General features: G+C 37.4%; 1 protein-coding gene across 5 annotated transcripts in view; it reads left to right on the top strand.

The window, feature by feature from the left end:
- The window catches only part of RAPGEF2 (Rap guanine nucleotide exchange factor 2), a 172,156-nt gene that overhangs the window by 83,813 nt on the left and 65,295 nt on the right, over nucleotides 1–23,048 (top strand). The window contains exon 1 of one of the 5 annotated variants that reach the window (XM_087963663.1): nucleotides 14,458–14,583. The exons of 3 other annotated variants lie outside the window; for them this stretch is intronic. In XM_087963663.1, the coding sequence (XP_087819789.1) occupies nucleotides 14,530–14,583 (54 nt within the window). In that variant the 5' untranslated portion in view covers nucleotides 14,458–14,529. Of the gene's footprint in view, nucleotides 1–14,457; nucleotides 14,584–15,349; nucleotides 15,467–23,048 lie in introns of those variants that run through there. One more of the 5 variants, XM_087963662.1, reaches the window with a different exon arrangement.

Below are 23,048 nucleotides of genomic sequence, written 5' to 3'. Positions count from 1 at the left end.
ATATTGTTCTATGTACAATCCTTGTTTTATTGATTGCATGTAATATTCTAATTTTCTGAGATTGTGGATTTGAGGTTTTCATGAGCTGTAAGCCATCATCATCACAATTATGACAAATCACGGCTTGAACTATCTTGCTTTGCATGTAGTGAGTCTATCTCATATATTAGTTTCACTTTTTAAGTTGCATTACTGAAATAAATGAACTTTTGCACGATATTCTAATTTTTTGAGTTTCACCTGTAGATAGATAAGTAGATACCAGCAGATAGATAGATAGATAGATAGATAGATAGATAGATAGATAGATAGATAGATAGATAGATGATAAACATACAGACAGAGCGTGTCCTTGAATTGTTGTTGACTCCTGGGGACTGCCTGGCCTATTCCCTGAAGTTTTATTGGTAAAAATTTGGAAACACTTTACTATTTACTTTCTTCCTAGTGGTTAGTGGCTCAAGGTCATCCGGCTAGGTTTGTACCTCAGGCCAGACTAGAACTCACAATCTTCCAATTTTTAGCTCAGTGCCAAAACTACTAGACCAACCTTTCATATAGTGAAGTGAAAAAAGCAAAAATTATATTAAGCTATTGAGGGGAACAAAAAGAAAAATAAAAGAAATTCACTAGACAATGGAAAAGAGCTAGGAAAAAAAACCCTATTAAAATCCTAGGAAATTGATAATTAGCACAGCTAAAGTATATCTAATTCCATATATATTGTTTTAAAATCTAGTTCATATTAATATTATCTGCATGCTGACATCCTTACATGAGGCTCATTTATGCAGGATGTAGTTAACATTTTCTGTAATGTTCTTGCTAAAGTAGCTATTAAAATCTTAGCATCAACAATTAACATTTATATTGCATGATAACTTGTAAATCCTTAAACGTTTTTAAAATTAAAGATACCTAAGTATCTAAAGAAGTAGAGAAGCTATTTCAGTATTTTTTATATCATTTTATAATCACTTCATCTGGTCAAGTTCCCCCCCCCCCCAGATGTTATCATGTCATAGTATCATGGATTTCCTGTAAAGTTAAAAGCATACCCAGCTTACTTGCTTGAACCACAAAAAAATATATAAAAATTACTATACCTTAAAAAAGCATCTATCTGTTCACTACTATGCTCAGATGTATAGAATTTAATATTTTTACATGTCAAAAATTGAATTTTTTGTAGTTATCTTATTAAAAGGCTTTTATTATTTGAAATTATGTTTCTTGTTTAAAAAAGAATTTTGAACTTCAATTTACATCAAAATAGTTCTTTAGTATTCCATATCACAATAATGAGTTTAAACTTTTTTTTAAAGAAAAAAAACCAAATGTGTTTTTGGAGTAAACAAGATCCCAGGCCTAAGTGACAAATAACAAAATATTAAACTCTGTGTTATCTGTTATAACAGTTTTAGAGTAACTCTCTTACCAATGTCAATATTATTTTTTTATTGTTGCCTACAATAACAAGGGCAAGTTGATGTTGCTATGAAGGGTTTAAACATTGCTGGTGTTGAAAGATGTTTGTTGTGTTGTCCCAGCCAATTTGTACCTTGCAGTAAGAGAAGGCAAAATAAAATGGATCCTCAAAATGGCATGTCTATTTTGATGGTGAAAGGATGTCTACAGATTCTAATAGATTCCCATCAGCACTGTGGATTAAAATATGGGTAGTTGTTCCTCTTTTCTCTTAGTATTGAAGTTGCCTATGGAGCGAAAGGAGAGGTTAAATAGGTTAAGAAAATAAAAGGAAGTTAGTATTGGACTCAGCAGGGTGGAAAATTGCTAACAAGAGATAATGAAATTAGAAAGTCTCAGGCTCCTGAAGATATGTAAATTCTTTGAAAATTCAAATTTCTTTAAGTAGAGTCAGGAGGCGAATGACTGCAGCATGAGAACACACTACCTGACTCGGACGTTCAGAGAGAGAGAGGAGATTCTGAGACTGGGAAAAGAAAATTAAGGTAGACAAAATAGGTTGTCAGCTAAGTTTAATTAAAGCCCTTGATAAGAGTCTCTGGGAAATTGAGTAATAGTTATACACTTAGTTATATTAACTAGGGATAGATCTTATTAACAGAAGTATTCTTGTTGACAGAAGGCTATACCTTATGTCATAATACTAGAACAATTAACCATACAGAAATTTACTACATTCAATCCTTCTTTAAAGGAAGATGCTAGAAATATATACGGGAGGATAAGATGTACGTGGTGGGGACTGGAGCTCTGTTTATATGCATTAGCTAAATGCCACTTCCCTAATACATTATAAATAGAAAAAGTAATTTAATTTGATTCATAACAAGGACACTATCTACTGTATCTTGTTTGATGAATTCTAACAACTCACAATAAGTGATGATAGCATGGTGGGAATTAACAGATAAGCAGCAGATTATTTTGAAAAATTGTACCAAGATCCAGGAAAAAGAAATAGTTAAACCAAAGATTTGCTGGTATCCAGTGTTTCTTGAACCCTGGAGATTCAAGGTCACACACATTTTTTTTTTTTGCAAAAGGGTTAGCTGATGGGATAATTTAAAAAGTGGGCATGTCAGATTCAGAGGGGGAAGTTATATATTATGTATGTTTATATATGTGTAGAGTGAGAGAGAGTTGGGGGGCGGGACAGAGAGGGATGGTTACAAAGTCCAGTAGTAAGCTGAAGGCTTATCAAATTCTCTCACAGTTGATGATGAAGGAGAGAAACTCAAAGCTAATAGAACCCTTCATTTTAATAAGTAAGATAAAAGAAGTAGTTGGGGGGAAATGATAGACTCTAGTACTAAGCCCACAGTTGTAAAAAACAAAGTACAACTTCTCACAGCAGTTGAGGGAGGAAAACAATACAACTATTGTATAAACCCCACTATACCAAAAGAGTGTAGTGTAAGAAATATTAATTACGTATTTCCACAAAATCCCTTAAACATTTAGTTATGTATATACCAAAGGATATCTCGATTAGTAACATGTGATATAAATAAAATATTTAGAGCAGTTTATTCAGATATCAATAGATGGGAGTCCCTTAAACCAGTGGTCCCCAACCTTTTTTGTACCAGGGACCAGTTTCAAGCACAAACACTTTTTCAAGGACCGGGGGCGGCGGGGGAATCCGAGTTTGGTGGTTTGCTTGCAGACGTTTCATTACCTGACTAGGTAACATCTGATGTTGTTACCTAGTCGGTAATAAAACATCTGCCAGCAAACCACCAAGTTCAGGAGCGCCTCGGCCCTGCCTCCCTCAGCCCCATCCCTCAGGTGTCTCCCTCCCTCCCTCCTCAGGTGTCTGCCTCGTTCCTCTCTCAGTCGCTCTTTCGCTGCTCCACCAGCCCAGGAAGAAACTGCTTCAAAGAAGCCGGGGGTGTGTGGCTTTTCTGTCGCCGCAGCTCCTCCGAAGCGCCCGTTTACCCCACCCGCCCAGCCGGTTCAGCCCAGTGCTCGTTCTGCCTGCCTGCCTTCGCTTCGGAGCAGCTTCGGCTGATAAAAAGAGGCGAATAGTTATTATTCTCAGCGAAGCTGCTCCCAAACAACCAGACAGGCAGGTAGGCAGAACGAAGCACTGAATTGAAGCGCGCGGCGGGCGGGGTGGGGGGTAAACGGCGCTTGGAGGAGCTGCGGCGACAGGAAAGCCACCCCCGGCTTCTTTGAAGCAGTTTCTTCCTGGGCTGGTGGAGCAGCGAGAGAGCGACTGAGAGAGGAACGAGGCGGGAAGAAACTGAAGCTGCTGAGCCAGAGAGCAGGACAGGCTTCGGTTGCTTCCTCCCTCCCCTTCTTTCATTTGTGTCCTTGATCCCCGATCCCAGCAGCATTCACCGAAGGCGAAGAAAGCCACCATTTTTTTAAAAAAAAATTTCTTTGCGGCCCGGTACAGAGTGCTCCACGGACCGGTACCGGTTCGCGGCCTGGTGGTTGAGGACCCCTGCCTTAAACCTTACCCTTTGTGAAAGGTAAATGCTGTCAAAATGAATATCATTTGAGATTAATTTATATACTGAGAGGAATTGCAGTTCATACACCAGGGGAATATTTTCATAAAATTCTTTGTTTGGAAAATTTATATGGGGTTCTTTGATTCTGAGAATATCTTTACAGAAATTATTATTACCAATTAATGAGTGAGGATTAATGTTCTGTACTTAGCAGGTTTTGGGAGAAATAAGTGGATTATATAAATAGCAATAGCATTTAAACTTATATACCATTCCATAGTGTTTTACAGTAGGGATCCCCAACCTTTCGGCCGCGGCCCGGTTCCGGCGTCAGCTGGCGCCGCGGCCCGGTTCCGGCGTCAGCTGGGTGCCGCCATCTTTTTTGGCGAAAAATCACTTCGGTGACGTCACGAAGTGATTTTTCAATCACGTAATGAAGCGCCAGCTTCCGGTGAGCTTTTGGGTAGAAATGGCTTTCTGCCGGAAAAGCTCACGAGCGCTGGCGCCGCTCATCTTTTGATGAAAAATTGCTTTTTTACCAAAAAGATGGCGGCGCCCAGCAACCAGCGGCCCGGTAAGGCTTGTTCGCTGACCCGGTACCGGTCCGCGGACCGGCGGTTGGGGACCCCTGTTTTACAGCACTCTCTGAACAGCTTACAAATGTCAGCATATTGCCCCTATCTGGTCCTCATTTTACTGACCTTGGAAGGATGTAAGGTTGGCCGTGGGCAGAGTTAGCCTGAAATATTGCATTCTAACCACTGTGCCACCATTGCTCATAAACATAATTGTGCGACAAAGCTAAACTTTTCAGATAATAATATTCTTTTGAACTATATACCTACTACATGTAATTTGATAATCAAACAATGTATGGCTCAGTTTATTCAATGGATTGAAGACCTGATTACACTTTCCACTTATTAGAGGAATGCCTATAGATGTAGATCTTGTGAACTATGGGATTCATTCATACAAAATACAGTTGATATAAAAGAAACATATATGTACTTGAATAATATTTCATGAGATAGTATGTATAGAATTGTAACTATTATTATAATGGCATGCACATATATCACCACCTCTGTTAATTTTATGTTTTATGACTCTATTAATTAAAAAGCAATAAAAAGGAGTGGACTGGTTGAAGGTTTCACAAGGAATAGCAGTAGGATAAAGGGAACTCATCATAGAGAAATTTCTTAGACTAACAAAAAGGAAGTAAAAAACAAAGTTTCAGCAGTTCAAGAAGAAGAGAGAAAGAGAGAGATGGAGTAAAGAAAGAAGAAAAAAACAATCTGTCCCAGGTGCTAGTGCTGTCCCTAGGGAAATTCCCTATTATGTTAAAACTTTATTTATTTATTTACATAGAAGACTTACATGGTCTTACACATGACAAGCTTAGGGGGCTCACAACATTTTATTAAAAACAACCCTGCCACAGCATCATATATCACAACCCACAGCACTATAATATCCCATCACTTCTACACCGCTGTTTTTAATTCCTTCCTAGTCCAGTGTTTGTGTGAAAGTCTTTATAGCCCTCAGACTCAATCCAAAGAGTCAGGGCAGCCACAGGAAACATATGTTTCCAAGGTCCAGTCAGATGGCAACGTTTAAGGGAAGGGACTGCAGTGCACTCATCCTGTCTAACCAGTAGGGTAGACAACAGATTTAGGGAAATAACCTGGTCTATGCCATTTAGGATTTTAAAGATGATAATCAGAAAGTGCATCTGAAAGTAACTGGGAGCCAGTTCAGTTCAGCTTGTGCAGCGGCCATGTAAATAGTAAAATGTGAAGCATTTCATGTGCCACCGCATGCTGGATCAGTTGTAAATTATGGGTAGTTTTCAAGGGCAGTCCCAAATTGAGCATATTACAATAATCCAACTGAGATGTAAGTGATGGTGTGTAACCCTCAGTCCAGGAAAAGGTACAATTGATACATAAGTCAAACGTCTGGAAAGGTCTCTGTAGCCATAGCTGACACCTGTTTTTTGAGCAGGAATTATGAAGCCAGCAGAAACCAACTTGGGGTGAGAGTCAAGGATGATGACTCACTGAAAACCGGGGAGCCAAAAAGTCAAAGCGAATCTTTCTTTCTGTTTAGGTCCCCTTCTATCTAGCTCCACAGCTTCTAGGCACTAGGTAAACATCTGAATGGTACAACCTGCCCAGCATGGGATATTTTATTGGCCACATAATGATATTACCGTAACTCATGCCATCTTATTATCTCACCCAAAGTGGTCATGTCAATTAGGAGATTTAACTGTTGGCATTAGGTGTAAGACATTTGTGCATTCTTTGAAATATTTTAGACCAACTCAGTGGCTACGAAGGGAGTGGATAACATGATGTGATCTCACTGGAAGGATTTTCTTCTAGACAAAGAGGTGAGGAGTTATGAGAAGGCAGAAAAAGTGATTCTGAAATAGTGAAACACACATTCACACACATTAAAGCAGTGTTTCAGAAAACACTTCCATAGCCCTCAAAAGGTGTTAGAGAATTGTGGCTATATTGCTGGATTATGGCTACAATGCAACTTAAAATCCAGTGAAGAAGTAGTAGAAGTAGGTCTTGAATAGATCTGCATTTTCTACCAAGCCCAGTCAGATTCTAAATTCAAGAGCACCGTTCTGATATAGGAAAGAGGGTAGTAGAACTAGCTAAGGATTATTGTTTAGCAACCTGAAGAGAAGAAGAATATCTGAGTGGAGCGGATGTCCTAGGAGAGCAAGTATAATTCTAAGAGAAGAAGCAAAGAATGGAGAACTTCTTAAAGAGGGTGAGATAGAAAAAAGAATTTTTTAAAAAAAAGCAAAGGAAAGTGAAAAGGCTGCAGGAGACAAAAATGTGGAATAAAACTGACCATAGCTCTCTGGGATATTTCCTAGCAGTGAATGTAATGGAACCCATAAAAGAAAATGGATAAGAGGTAGAGATGCTCTTTTACAATGGCAATTGAAGCCACATCTAATCAAAATTCTTATGGAGTAAGAATGATTTGATTAGTCAAAGCCTAAATCCAAGACTTAGGCTAGAAGCAGAAAATTATTGTGGGCTTTGTGAAAAGATTTTCCTACAGAGTAATTACTGTAATTCAAGCTAGGCAGGAAGACAACAAGGCTGGAATTACAATAAGAATTGAAGTGAAAATTTGAATATTTACCTTTCCAGTATTCTAAAATTTGTTATTCTTACCTGGCAGACTTTTTAGTATTAATATTGCATCCTTTTTGTCTATCCCTGTGATTCCTGCCTAGTAGTGTCCATATTAATATTAATTTAGTATAAATTTATGGAATACTTTATATTCTCAGAGTTTTCTATAACTCATGGATTTTAACAAATGATTTATCTTGGGAACAATTTGGGGTTGTTACAATATATATTTAAGCTAATCACACTTGTATTAGGAGAGCAGGAACACTTCAAAAGTTGTTCCTACTTTGCCTAAACAAAACCAACATTAAGTTTTAACAGCAACCATACTTTGGGAAAGCCTGTTGTGGACTTGGCTAGGCAAAAGGAGAGTAAAGTCCAGAGAATTTTAACAGTTCTTATTCATTGCCTGCTCAGGGCTAATGACTTGTGCTAGGAAACTATAGACCAAAACCCATAGCACAATGATTGGTAAATGTCTTTTTTTTTTTGCTAGGTGACATTACGTATGGAATATTATATAATATTATATATGACATAACATAACATAATATCCTCTATTCCCAAGTATTCTCCTTTACTGATACATAACTTAGCTAGGTTTTTTTTATTATTTCAAAATAGCACACAATAATCAGTTCATGATTATGGTTCCCATTTGTTTACCTAAATTTCATCTTCTGTTTGAAAGTCTTTTGCATTACATCATCTGTGGGGCAGATTTTTGTGAGTGACTCCTTGAATTTATTTTTTTCTTTTTTGTTCCTTTGACAGAAGTACTTGACTGATGTCATAATTGGGCCAACATTTTGGTTGCTTTAGAAACTAAGTATAATAAGGGTGTTGTAGATAAAATTAGGGTTCTAAATAATGTGGCTGCAAGTTTAGATTTTTTTCCAATTTATGAAAATTAACAGTGCTGAGTTGCTATGGGAAGATAATATGTATTGGGACAATATTCACAGCTTATGAAAGGATTTTTTAAAATTATTTTCAGTTTTGCAGTGGAACTAGAGTCAAGGTTTCTTCTGATATTCCCTCAAATGTTACAAATGACCAGTTTACAGAAAATAATAGGATGTTCTTTTTTTATACACACAATAATATGTAAATTAGAGTAAGCATGCAGATAAGGTTTGTCAGTTTTAAAGTCTCATAGATCAAATATAGTAATGAACTAAAATAAGGAAACATACTGATAAAAATAAAGCAATTAATACAAAAATATACTATTTCAATATGCCAATAAATTCTAAAGTATTTTTTTCTAATTCTTTTGACTTCACTCTTAAATAATTTTCCTAACTGTTTCACATTTTGATTCCAAATATTACCAATTATTATTTGCTTCTGTTTTTGATAAATGCTAGCTGGAATATTATTGGTAGTTAGAAGGATACCAGAACTAGATCAGGAGATTATGAATGGAAGACAATTTTTCCCTCCACTGGTCAACTTTGTTGATCAGAGTTATTCATCTTTGGTCAACTCTGGTCAAATATCTTTGTACGTTCTCCTTTATAAAAGTAGAGCCTTAACCTGGAATTTTTAAAGAATGTTCTTCAAAGTCTTTGTAAGTACCCAGCTGTTATGCTTAGTGTTCTCAAGGTACATTTTGCTGGCAGGAATTTTTCTGTCAAGCTTTATTCAAGTGGATTAGAATTCACCATATCTGCTTGACAAGATTGTTAAATATAGATTGGCTTTTCTCAGTTGCTTTTCTCTGTAGCTTTCCCAAAGAAGTAATCATAATGTACAACATTAAATCCTTATGATTATTTAAGTATGGCTATAGGGTGATCCTTCTGAACTGCAATCCTCTATCAGACCTATTGTCTTTCATGGTATATAAATACAGCTTACCAAAACGTCAGGAAAGATTTGCTATATTTCAGGGATTTGTTATTTAGTGTTTACACTTATATCAGATTGATTAATTATGTGCCAACAAGTTGTTGTTGATTTATAGTGATCACTTAGATTTTTTTCCATGATGATCTGTCTCTAACCTGGTCTTTCAGATCTTCTAATGGTGCACTCATCACCACTAACGTAGCTGTAACTACCCACTTTGCTTCTAGTTGACCTCTTGTCTTTCATTCCACTTTTCCCTGTCTTACAACTTTCTATATCAAATAATATGATAAATTATACAAAGGCCTAATAAAAGGGAGACTAAGTTCATAATAAACCAGGCATGATTTTATACGCAAATTAATAGTATGCAATTAACTTAGAAACTCTAAATTTAGTAATGTGTGCTCCTTTCCAATCAGCTTCTGTGGCCATATAATTCTACTCTGATTTTTAACCATGATTGGTTGATTTTTCTTGTACCGCTGCTTTTATAATACAAACATGGATGGTTTTCAAAAGGGAAATGTGAATGTCTTCAATTATTTTATAAAATAATACCCATCAGTATATCTTCATATTTCTAGTACTAATCTATATATTTCCTTACTGCTAATATCTTAAGTACCTATTACTTTTCCACAGAAAAAAAAAGTTTTGTTTATATCTTTTGAGATTCTTTTTCTGTTCTGTTCTGCTCAGTCCAAGCCCTTACTTTTTCTCCAACAGCCAGCAGGTAGGGCTCTTGTATTTTTTTGTTTGTTTCTTTACTTTTTCATCTTGGGAATACTTTCTCCAGCCAAGGTTTCTTTTTCTTCCAGGCTCTTGCCTTACCTCAAGTTTAAGACTAGCCTGGGCAGAGGGGAGGGAGGGGCAAGAGATGGGACATAAACTCCAGTTTCCAAGTTGCTACTATCTTTCCTGCTGGCTCTTTGGTCACCAAGACTTTGACTTCGCTGCTGTTCTTTGCTGCTTTCCCAGTGTTTTACAGGGCCCAGAAATATTATCCAACGGCAGATCTTTTCTCCCTTTCTCCTGGTGATGTAATAGTATGTGGGAATGATCTTGGAAACCTGACAAAGAACTACTACATAGGGAATGGTCAGATAAGAGGGAGCACAGTTCACAACTGCATTGTGGATGAAGAAGAGGCTCAAGAGAGACGGTGCCTAAGTTATCGGGCTTTAAAGGTGACAGCAGGAAAGTTGTACTTTCAGACTTGTAAGATTATGTTAATGAAGACTCTGTTAATGTAGCTTTACAATAAAGTAGAATTAGCTTAAATAATGTGTTTCTTCTACATGGCAAGGCCAACAGGTGTCTTGCCGGTCTATATGCTTCTCACAGTTCCTCTGTCTGTATAGCTTCAAAGTGCTTGTCTTTTCTCCTCTACCCAAAATTTGAAAACGCTACTGTTTCATCAACAGCTATGTGATCCTATTACTGAAAAGAGAGGAGAAGAAAGGAAGAAGGGTTGCCATTTGTGTAATAGAATGTGTGGATGACCTTGGGGAATCCGGAGACGAGATGCTACCTAGGAAACAATCAGAAAAGGAAGGGAGGAGCTTCCAAATGGAATAACGGTCAGAAGAAGAAACTTGGGAAGATTCTGCTGTAATTTTTCAGGCAGTTGAAAATGGTGACAGCTAGTTTGTACCTTAAGACTTGATTCCCAATTCCTTAAATATATCTCCCTCCAGTTGACTGGATTGAAAGTTAAACTGGCTTTCTGAGGTCTCTGAGTTACCAATCCCAAGTGTTGGAGATGCCTTTACTATAGATGATCATATTCAGATTTGTGGCACTTTATTCATCTTAACCAAGTAAGATTTTGTAAGTGATATGTTGGAATGTGGTAGCTGCTCCACATTCATCATAAATGGCGTCATCATGAACTAAAAGAGGGATGGCATTTCTTTTGAATTGGCTTCTCCTGGAATCTGCCCTTATCCTTTTATTTTGTACATTTTTTTAGCCCTCACTAAACTCATCTTGGATATCATTCATGTCATTCCCTGAGGCCGTTGGCTTTCCCATTTGGTTTTGGTACCAGCACAACCAGTCACTTTTGGATGCATCTGTTATGTCCATTTAGAACATCTGATTGAGCTCCTCCTTTAACACCTTTACTTTGGGGGTTCTGTAATGTTGCTGTTGTAGAGACCTTTCCTTGTATCTATATGATATTCTACTACACTACTTAAATCTATTTGATTGGTAAATATTTTGGAAATGCATCCATAATCTTTAATAATTTCTGCTTTGATTTGGACATTTGAGATTCAGAAGCTCTTCTAATGAGGACTGGTTCATTCCATACTTAGTCCAATACTCCCCCCCCCTTCTCTCTTCTCCCTTCTATCATGGCCCAGGACTCAGCCTCTGGTGATGCTGTTCCACCTAATGTCTGCCTTAGGAGACACCAAGCTAAGAATAACCCGAGGCTGATCAAACACAGTTACCATCAGAACAAGAGCAGCTTCATGATGACACATGAATGCCTCCAAGCCCTTTGGACCTGACAAGCAGAGTGGAGGGTAGAGCAAAAATACTCAGTGAGGCTCCTTGCCAAGCAAGGGAATAACTATCCTGTTGGCATGTCATGCTTGTGAATTGTGCTCATGTATAAACCCTGAACCTCTGACCTGTGGAATATCTTACAATTCTGACTTGGCTGTCTGAACTTTAGACTGGATTTTGACTCTTCTGTGCATTCCTGTTGAAAACAAAATTACGCAGCAAAACTGCCTTCTCCCAGAGACTGATTGATTTACATTCCATTTGGTTTACATTCCTTTCCTTGTCTGCCATTGTCTACTCAACATTGAGTAAATTGCTATTCTCTCTCTCTCTCTCTCTCTCTCTCTCTCTCTCTCTGTGTGTGTGTGTGTGTGTGTGTGTGTGTGTGAATTGAAACTGGAACAGGATAGCGCCCGAGTTCTATTCTGTCATGCCAGTTTTATGGTATATTTTTCTTTTCCCTCTTTCAGTCTGATGCTTCTTGTTTTCCAAATTCTATAGGGACCTTGCCACTCGATCTGTAATTTATATTATGTGCTATATTATGTGATAGCCATAAAAGTTCTTATTTTCACTTTAATTGTTTTGATTTTATCCATTTATCATACTGTTCTCTTCTTCCCTTATTATGACAAGGAATTTTTGGTGAATTGTTCTAATACAGCGTTCCCCAATCTTTCCGGGTTGGCGGGGGGAAGAGGGGGAAAGAGGGGGATGGCTTTGTATGAGGGGCAGGTGTGTATGCATGCATGAGTACATACGCACAGCTTCATTTGTGTGAGCACAGGATGGGGCTTTGAGCACCGGCACCCGCCACTAATGTGAACGGGGCTGTGTACACACACTGGCCCAATATTTCTGGAAGGTAGAGGAAACACTAATAACTTCTTCCCTTTCTGGCTCAGAGAATAAACCAAATATAAAGTTTTGAAATGGGAAAGAATTTCTTCCCATTGCCCTGATTTCTGTTCTTGAGATCTGTGAAAGAAACAGTCTCTACAAAAGCAAGCAGTCGCACTGTATACTTCTTTATTGAAGGATAAAGATAATTCAGAGAACTCTGAATTCATTAAATTCTGTTTCAGATTCATGGATATATTTTAGTAGTTTATGTACATTGCAGTTGAATACTTAACTAATCAGATAATATAGTGACAAAATCACTTTCATAAACTTTTTAATATGCCAAATGTATTAGAATTAGAATTCTTTATTGGCCAAGTATAATTAGACACACAAGGAACTTGTCTCTGGTGCATAAGCTCTCAGTGTACATACAGCAATAGCGATAGATCATTATCATATATTTATATTGTTACATTTAAGGTTCTTAGAATAACAAAATGATTTTAGATCTATACAAGCATTTTAAAAAAATATATTTCAAATACTTCATTTTTTAAAGTTAGGAAGTACACTCCCCCCCTCCTTTTAGAAAGATTTACACCTCTATTCAAGTTTAAACTCCTGTCTGATCTTTTTAAAAATATAGCATGTTAGCATTAAAAAAGAAAAAAATAGTCTTATAATTTTATAGGAATATTTCAGCTTTCTTTAGACAAAATATGACAAGATAAGCAGTTGCAACAATTCCAAGTATTAATGTTGTTATTCCCATCAGGATTTGCTGAAGAAGAACATTCATACTTCTGAGAATTATTGCATATAGTATGTGTGATTTTAGAAATATGTTTACATAACCAAGAAACTCTTGTGTTCTCAGCTGGCAGATATTTTGCTTTTTGATACTGTAAAGAAACCACTTTAATATAGTTCACCAAGTCAAGAGATTGTAAAACTACTTTCTCTATTCTTTTTGTAAAAGTCAGACTAAACCAAATTTCCTGAGCCACAATGGTATGCTAGTTACATATTTTAAAAATAAAATAATTAAGAGATTAAATTGAGTAAAATATATTGAAAGTGTGGTTTCCTATGATCTATGAATACTTGTTTAAATGAGAACTTCTACAATCTCTATGGCAAAGGGTAGATGTCATTTAAGTAAAATTTTCAACCAAGGAATCTAAAAATTTAAATCCATGACTAAGGTTCACTATTACCTAAAGCATTCTATACAGGTAATTCTAAACTTAAGACCACAATTGAGCCCAAAATTAGTGTTGCTAAGCAAGATAGTTGATAAGTGAATGTAGCCCCATTTTATGACCTTTTTGTCATAGTTGTTAAGTGAATCACTGTGGTTGTTAAGTTAGTAACATACTTGTTAAGTGAACCTGGCTTCCTTATTGATTTTGCTTGTCAGAAGGTTGCAAAAGGTCACATGACCTCAGGACACTGCAACAGTCATAAATACATGCCAGTTGCCAAGCGGCCAAATTTCAATCACATGACCACAGTGATGTCAAAAGTGTGAAAAATGGTCATAAATCACTTTTTTCAGTGCTGTTGTGACTTTGAACAGTCACTAAATGAATAGCACCTGTACCTGTGAATTTGAAATCTTGTCAAGTACTCCATTAATGATTAGAGATTTACAGCTTTGGTGCAATATGATTTTTTGGATGAAGTATGGAATGGGGAGGTATCAACCAATGCTATGCATTATATTCACCTTGGTGAACATTTATATTTAGTTTGGAGACTGTTAAGTAAGTAAATCTCCTTATTCCTACCCTGCCTTGGTAAGGCACTGGAGCCAGCAGTCAATGGATTTCTTCCCTTCTGGGATTTGCTTGACCTACAGAAGCTGATATAATACAGGCAAGCGCTTGTTACTCTATTTGAATTGTCCATCTGTACTTTAATGAGTGAAATAGTTAAGCAGCTGAGGGGGCGAGCCGCAAGGAATCTGTCTTTCCATTTGAGTTGGATTTTTCGATGTATGGGGGGAAAAGGGAGGGGAGGCAGGGAGAGATCGACTTACATCATTAGAACTGCATTGAGTGTGCCTGTGTGCAGGTTAAGAGACAGACTACAGTGTCTTTGCTTTCTGCAGGAAGCAGCAATGCCGTTTGTATCCTAAGAGGGATTTTTTATTTAGAAAAGGAAGCGTTCTTTCTACCAAGGAAATGGCTTTCCTTGTGCGTTGCTATGCCAACTGCCTGCAGCCATGGTCTTCCAAAGTAAGCACAATAACGTAATTATATTGGCGTATTACATTCAGACTCATGATTCTTCTCTAGGTTTGTTTTTCTCTGTGTATGTGCCTTTGGTGCTCTCCCCCCCTTTCCTTAGTGACGTTCCCGCTGTTCGACATGATTTCCTTGAATGTGAGGGACAGACATTATTAAATTAAATGTCTTGTCAGTATTATGGTGCTTAGATTAATTGTGCAAACTTGGCTAGTTGACTGGAACAGAGATCACTGGTCATCCTGTCAGCATCATTAGCAGCCACGGAGGAGGTCCCTATTCAGATGCTCTGCCCTATTTTTTTTTAATTTTTAATTTTTTTTAAAAAAAATGGGGCTGAAGAGCTCTCTGACATCGTGATTGCAAACTAAGCAGGAGAAATAACAATCTTGGCTGTGTACAGGAAGCTGGTTGCTGCATCCTGACTAATACTATATGGTTTTAAGCTTTTTTGAGGGAGTCTTGTGTGCAGTCAGCCATTTTAGCTCCCCCCCCACTTCCTTTTTTCCCTCCTTTTTGGACTCAGGGAATGCTCCTGCTTCTTGTAGAAGAATACTGGATATGCATGGTGTGGCTAGGGACTTTACCTCTGTGCATGCTTAAGATATAAAGTGTTACAAATATGGAGGCAAATGCTGTTTGGATTATATTTTTGTACTACCAGTGTGAGAGATTTTGTGAATGATACTTTGAGCTTTTGGCTTGTTTCCCCCCTGTCTTTTCGTTATTTAATTTATTGCAGTAGAGGTTGATTGCTATTCATGATAAATTAGTATATCATGTGCAAATTAACTTCGGCATATGTTTGTTCATTATGAAACCTCTTGCAATCCCAGCTAACCATGGAGTTATGGGCCAGCAGGAGAAATATTCAGTAAGTATAGCAAATTCTGCTTATTTTTAAAGGGGTTTTCTACATTTAATTTTACATTGTAGCTGCCTGTATTATGCTCACTTTACTTTTGTGGAAATAATTGTGAATCATTGCAGTAGGACCAGCTTGAATTTAATTTTTTATTTGTATTTAAAATATTTAAGTTGCATGCTTCTAAATAAAGAAGTTTGTAATATTAACTTTATGTAGGCTATACTTAAGTTGAACTTCAGATCATATTTCTTTTAAAGTTAAAATTACTTCAGGATGCACAGTGAAGTGGAATAATTCTCTTAATTCATTGTGTGTACATAATAAATCTGCTTTTCCTGTGTGGCAAATCTTGTGTGTTAAAAATTGGAATTATTTAAAATTTACAAGCAATACATGCTAGTTCTTTTAACTGATCCCATGAGTCAACTATACTTATATAATCTAGTAATCCCATAGGTAGGTACTGTTTCTTGTATGTAAAGATTGCATTTATAAGAAGAGAAAAAAATTAAGTGTTACTCTTGAAATTTAAGTGTTACTCTTGAATGCCAAAAATTTAAGGCCAAAATCCAGAAAACTATAGGTGTGCCCAACAGAACTCCCTATTTTTCCCCTTGAATGGCAGCCCCTTACGCAGCATTGATCAAATTGCCTCAGAAATTCCCCTGAGGTTTCAAAGCAGTTTGCCATGCTATGTAAAAAGACTGGTGTTTGAAAAATAGAGGTCAGAAATTCCTCTGGGCAGAGCCAATTCATTTCATGGTTGCCTGAATAATGGCCTTTATTTGTCATTTAAACTTTACAGGACACTAAAATGTGTGAAAATATATAGTAATTAGCATTACAATATATGCTTCTGATTATTCAGTAAACTATTTTTTTTTAAAAAAAAAATGCTTTGTGCAAGTATGACATTTATGAATATCCTACATCCTTAAACAGTTTGCCATATTCCTGCTGAAGCGATATAAGGCCTGAGGAGTAGTAGGAAGTTTTCCTTGGAATGAAATGCACTAATCTTCAATAACATATGGATAGAAGTAATACTTGATGCATGAAAGAGGAAAACAAATAGATGTTGAAAGAATTTTAAAGCTAAAACTGAAATCAGAATGTATCAGATGGCTGTTAGTATTTTTAAACTTAGTGACTTTCAAATTGCAAAATAATATTGTGTTAGTGAATAAGATACTATTTAGATTCTTTAAATATCTCCAGTAATACATTACATTCTACAGTCTTTATATGTGTTTTTCCTTTCTGAATCACTGCCGATTGTAACATTTTAAATAAGGTTGAAGCTTCCAAAGGAGAGTACTTACTGCCTTCTCCTTCTTTATAACAAAATATTGATGTGACAACAGTAACCATTACCCTAGCGCGCGTTTTCATTCCAATTGGCATGTCTAAAACCCCTAATTTCTCATGCTAAGAACTGACTCAATGATGGGATGCTTAAGTGATATAGAAACAAAATATTCAAGTTTTATATTGGAATAATATGAAATGGGGGTGGTGGTGGACAGAAGGAGAACTTGTCCATTGATTGTCATCTTAACATAGGAAGGCATTACTTAGACTTTTGGATAGCCAGGAATAGTAGGAGGAGTGGAAAGGATGTCTAAACATTGAGTTTCAAGATTACCAATCAGGTGGCTTCAGGAGATTTTTATAGATTAGTCTTGCCTTCTCCATTGTTACTTTTCATCAGAGAAACTCACTTTATAGAAATAAAGGCTATGGAGTGTTTCAAGATTCAGTTCCGACAAAGTAGGAAAAGCGTGGAGAGGGTGACTTGTGTCATTCTTTCCAACCCCTTTATCAGCACTAGCCATTTCCTTGTGTATATGTGGATGAGAAAGCAAAGGATGGATATATATGCTCTGCTTTGTGTCACATGAACAGGAGGGAGGGGAAATCTGCCTAGAGCAGTCACAAGCATTCTTTTTTTAAAAAAAATTTAATTGGTTTTTAAAAACAAACATAAACAAACAAAACATAAAAACATCAAGCTATCTTCCATAGGTGTACATACAGTGTGCCGGTTGGTTTACAAATTGTTTTGTGCTTCCATTTCGTAGTCTTCAATTACAATTACATTACATATAATCTCATATTGTCAATCAAAAATTAAATACCTTAGTATCATTATTAATCAATCATTTGACTATACTTTTATTCATTCATGTTTTACAAGATAACCATAATTTACTTAATTTATTTTATAACAGTTCATATTATCATCCCAAATCTATCCTAAAATCATTTTGTAGTTATAATAAGAAAGAAGTACATCTTTATATATTTATTATTTTCTAAAAATCTACATATTTCATTACTGTACTTTGTTGTCTAACCATTGATAGAAAAGATCCCAAATTTTATAAAATTGTCTATCCTCTTGTTCTCTAATTTCAAATGTTAATCTACTCATTTCAGCACATTCCCATATTTTCTTAATGATTTCTTCCTGTGATGGTATTTTCTCATTTTTCCAGTTTTTAGCAAATACAATCCTAGCTGCTGTTAATACATTTACAATCAGGTATTTCAAGTCTTTACTATATATTTCAGGTAAAATTCCCAATAAAAATATCTCTGGTTTCAAGTCTATATGTTTTTTTCGTCATTTTTTTTCCAACCACATGTGGATTTTAGTCCAGTATTTTTTAGCATCCGCACAAGTCCACCACATATGGTAATATGAGCCAGGTGTCTGATGACATTTCCAACATTTTTCTGATTTATTCTTGAACATTCTTGCGATTCTTGTCGGGGGGAAATGCCACCTGTAAAACATCTTATACCAATTTTCTTTATATGCTGTTGACATTGTCATTTTATAATTTTGAGACCACAATTTTTGCCATTTCTCTAAATCAATCCCATATCCAAAATTCTTCCCCCAAGCAATCATAGTTTCTTTAACTTGTTCTTCTTCTAGTTTAATTTCTAATAAATATCCATACAATTTTTTAATCACCTTTTCATCAGTACCTTATCTAAGTCAGTCAATTTATCATAGAAACCTTCTGTTTTAGAATCTTCACAGTCACAAGCATTCTGAGTCACTTCCCACCTGCCTCTCCCATAAGGATGAGTTAGTGGATTTTTTTTTGCAAGCTTTTTCTCCACAGCTTTAATTTAATCTATTTTGGAAGGTGATCTTTCTTTTATTGACTTCTCCCCCTTAGAGCAAATTTATTTTGTTTTGTTTCAGATTTTATTTAATTATGCTGAAAGAGTCCTGATCCTCGTTACATAATTTCTTACCAATATTCTTTTAGTGAAAAGAATAAAAATGGCTTCCGATTACATGGAAGTAAAGTATAGTCTTCAATTCTTTAACGCAACTTCATCTTTCCTGGAATTGCATGGCTGCCTGCTGGTTCATATTAGAAAAAAATATTGCTGCTTTAAAGAGTGGCAAACAAATACTACATTTGCTTCTTTGTGTATTATATAATGGCTTTCCATCACTACCTCTGCACAGATATGCAGTAGTAAAATATTTTACGCTATGTGTCTTTTCATGGTAATGTGAAAAACAAAGCAAAGTTGTATAGAGATGGACTTGTTTAGCGACCATGATTGGAACTGGCAACTTGGTTGGTAAGTGAAACTGATTGTGGTTATTATCTCACTTCAGCTTTTGTTTGCTTTGCAGACCTTTGAAAGTCGTAAATGTGAGAATTAGTCACAAAGTTACTTTTTCATTATTATTGCAATGTGAACAGTCACTGAATAATGAGGCAGTCACTAAGTGAGGACTGCCTGTAGTGCTGATCACAGTTGAAGAGAACCAAGTAAAATATGAAAGACCTGAAGAAGGGTGAGTGTATGAGAGAGAGAGAGAGAGAGGGAGGGAGGGAGGGAGGGAGGGAGGGAGAGAGGGAGAGAGAGAGAGAGAGAGAGAGAGAGAGAGAGAGAGAGAGAGAGAGAGAGAGAGAGAGAGAGAGAGAATGAGAATGCTCTCCTGAATTTCGTTTCATCTGTTTATGAAGTAATATGTACCAATTATTTCTTCTCAATGGTATTCTGATTTTGAAACTCCATGGGAAGGAGATTCAATGCTTGTCTTACAGTGTTTTAAAACATGACCACATTTTTATTGATATAATCATCTACAGAATAGTTGCTAGGTTCCTTTCTAAGCTGATTTTTTTAGTCAATTCTATTTTGTATCTGTTGCATTCTCCTTTGTTTGTTTTATGACATTATCTACAATTGATGGTCATTTGTTTCTTTAAAAAGCAAAAGTTGATGCAAATCTTACATACAAACAATCTATTATATAAAATACTACCGTGTTTCTCAGAAAATAAGGCTGGGCCTTTTTTTTTACCCCCCCCCCCAAAATGGCTAGGCTATCTTTTTGAGGGTGCCTTAATTCCCCCCACGAGCCTCACCTAGCCACTGGGCTGCTTCTTTAGTGGCCGAAAGGAGTGCCCCACATGCAGCTTCACTTAGCCTAGGAATCCAACCTTAAGTCCTTCTCTTGTCCCAGGAACGCATCTGGTACTATTTATTTATTTGCAGGAAAATTGTAATGCCAAAGTTTCCCAACTCCTTGGCATGTTTTAGTCTACCGATGCCCCATAGCCCTGAGCAGGGCTCAGCAAAGACGCCTCCGGCAGGACCGCAAAGGAGTGAGCCACCCAGCCTGCTGCTGGCCTCCCACCTTTGACCAATGCTCTGCTCTGGGCACTTGCCCCGCTCGGCCTGGCTTCCAGTGCCACCGCCAGCCGCTCTTACTTTATGCGGCGGCGTCTCCTGCTGGTCACATCTTGCAGGCCGAAAATGCGTAGCCCCCACTTGGGAGCTGCTGAGCTGCACTTTCGGCCTGCAAGGAGTGGCCAGCAGGAGGAGGTGCCGCCACGTAAGGTATGCGCAGCCCAGCGGTGCCCAAGCAGGGGCTGTGCGCTTTTGTTCTGCAAGGCACGGCCAGCAGGAGGAGGCCGCGCTGCTGCTGCATTCGCTCGTGCCCAGAGTGGAGTGTTGGTCAAAGGGTGTCTCGCTCCTCTGCGGTCCTGCCGGAGGCGTCTCTGCCAAGCCCTGTTCTGGCCGCCCAAGGGGACGCGGATGGTGTCCGTTTTAAGGTCAGCTCTTGCGCCCTTGCTGGGGCTGTAGCGGGGGAGGGGGGAGCTGGTGCCCTTTGCGCAGATGGGAAAGTGGAGGCAGCCGCCTCTTGGTGCAGCCCATCTTTCTTGCGCAAGAGCCCCTGGGCCACCCAACCAAAGTGACACATTTTGTGGCGTCCCTGCCAGGAAAAGTGGGCTGATGATCCGGAGGAGAAACAGGGCTGTGGGGCATCGGTAGACTAGAACGTGCCAAGGAGTTGGGAGACTTCGGCGTTAAGATTTTCCTGCAAAAAAATAAATAGTACCAGATGCGTTCCTGGGACAAGGAGGACTTAAGGCTGGATTCCTAGGCTAAGCGAGGCTGCGCGTGGGATGAGTTCGGCAAGTTTTCTCCCCCTCTCCCCCCTTTCCCCCTATGTCTCTTCACCTCGTGTTAAATAGGCCCAAATTTTGGGGGCAGGGCTTAATTTCACTGCATGTGTACAAAGCAGTGCCGGCCGTCCTATTGGGGAGGGGGCGTATTGTTGGAGAAACATGGTATTTAATAATTTAAAGTTCCATTTCAACCTTTTTCTTTCCATCTGTTAATATTGTCTTCTCTTTGATTTTCTCAGTGCCCATTCTTATAGTTAAGATATTATTTTTGTTGGACTAGTTTGAGCATTTTACGGACTTATGAAGCCATAATTTGCCAAATTGATTTATTAATAAGGTATTTGTTCTATAACACAGGGGTCCCCAACCACCGGTCCGTGGAACAAGTCCTACCGGGCCGCTGGTTTGCTGGCGCCGCCATCTTTTTGATGAAAAAGTGCTTCCGGTGAGCTTTTCCGGTAGAAAGCTCACCGGAAGCACGCCATCAAAAAGATGGCGGCGCTTTCGGTGAGCTTTTCCAGGTAGAAAGCCATTTCTACCCGGAAAAGCTCACGAGCGCTGCGCCGCCATCTTTTTGATGAAAACGTGCTTCCGGTGAGGTCACCGGAAGCACTTTTTCATCAAAAAGATGGCGGCGCCCAGCTGATGCCCGGTACCGGGCCGCGGCGTCAAAAAGGTTGGGGATCACTGCTATAACAGTCAAACTTGTTTTAATCTTTTTGCATCATTTCAGTAGGGTTCTTGATAGTTGAACTCCCAGAATCTTCTATATGAGTTGACCATTGCTAGGTGCTTCTTCATCATTAATTGATAAGATTTATTAATTATTTATATCATGAGTTGAGGCACTAGGGATTACATAAAGAAAATTGTAACATTTATTTTCACATTATTGAATTCAATTCACTCACAATTTAGTACTTGGATTTAAAAACAGCAAAATACTGCTGTTGTTGTAATTTGGGAGAATACATGGATATCAAGCTGAAAAAAAATGTGTATTTTACTTTTTCATCTAAAACCTGAATGTCTCTTGGCTTTCTCATCAGTATGTTTGTACAAAGAAAGAGAAGAAAACATAATCCTAGTTTATGTCAGTAGTTTTGAGTTAGAGGAAGATATTTTGATGAATTGTATAGTTGTATGAATATAGTATATATTTAAACATTTGCATATTTATCTATAGTATACATTAATATAGAGTCCCTAACCTGTTTGGCACCAGGGACTGGAAGTACTGGTCCGGAGTCTGGGAATTGGGGACTCTGAATTGATACATACATGGATACTTGCTTGAATGCAGAGAATGAGTGAAAGGGAGAGCTACTTTTCCATCTCATAATTGCACAGACAAGAACACCATCTCTAGGTATATAAAGCTCTTTCCTCATACAAATGTGAAGATTTAGAATGAGACTTCAAATAAAAGAACAATATTTTATATCATAATATTCCTGTTCATTTTAATACAATTTGTGAAGCTGAAGTGTTTTTACAATTCACTTTGGAATATGTGGTTTCAAAAGGACCTAAGGAAAAAAAATCATTCATTCATTCATTCGTTCATTCATTCGGCATATTGTGTTGTAAAATAAATTGTGTGTTGTTTTAAATATTATTTACATTTTATTCTTTCTGGATTTTTGAAATTCTTGCTATTATTATTTGTACTTTAAAGCCCATGTGAGTCTTCTTCCAGTAAATCTTCATCTGTATTTTGTTGGGATTGTAATACATTATTGTTATTTAAAGAATTGATGTAATTAATGAAAAGTATAGGTTAAAAAGCACAAGCTCTGAATATGTGGATTTAGTTGAAAAGTTTGCTGTAGTATGATAAACTGGTAATCCTTTTGCACCTTTTGCCCTTTATTGTTTTCAAAAGAAGCAACCACCTAGTCATTTCTACAGGTTCTACTGTGCTTTTGTTTTTAATAGCAAGCTTTATGTTATGATATTAGCAGGCTGAGTGCTACAGATGATGAAATTCATTCCTACCTTCTCTGAAGGCAGGAAAACTAGCTTGCCAGCTAGAACTGTACTTAGCAGCCCAGATTCTGTTAACGTTAAGATGATGCTGGGTTTTGAATAGAATAGAATAGAATTCATTATTCGCCATGTGTGATTGGACA

Source organism: Notechis scutatus, chromosome 4 (assembly GCF_049901735.1).
Source record: "Notechis scutatus isolate UNSWTSFEM ecotype Mainland chromosome 4, rNotScu1.2, whole genome shotgun sequence".
Taxonomy (NCBI): Eukaryota; Metazoa; Chordata; class Lepidosauria; order Squamata; family Elapidae; genus Notechis; species Notechis scutatus.
Note: the sequence above shows the minus strand (reverse complement) of the source record. Positions and strands in the feature narration are given on the sequence as shown.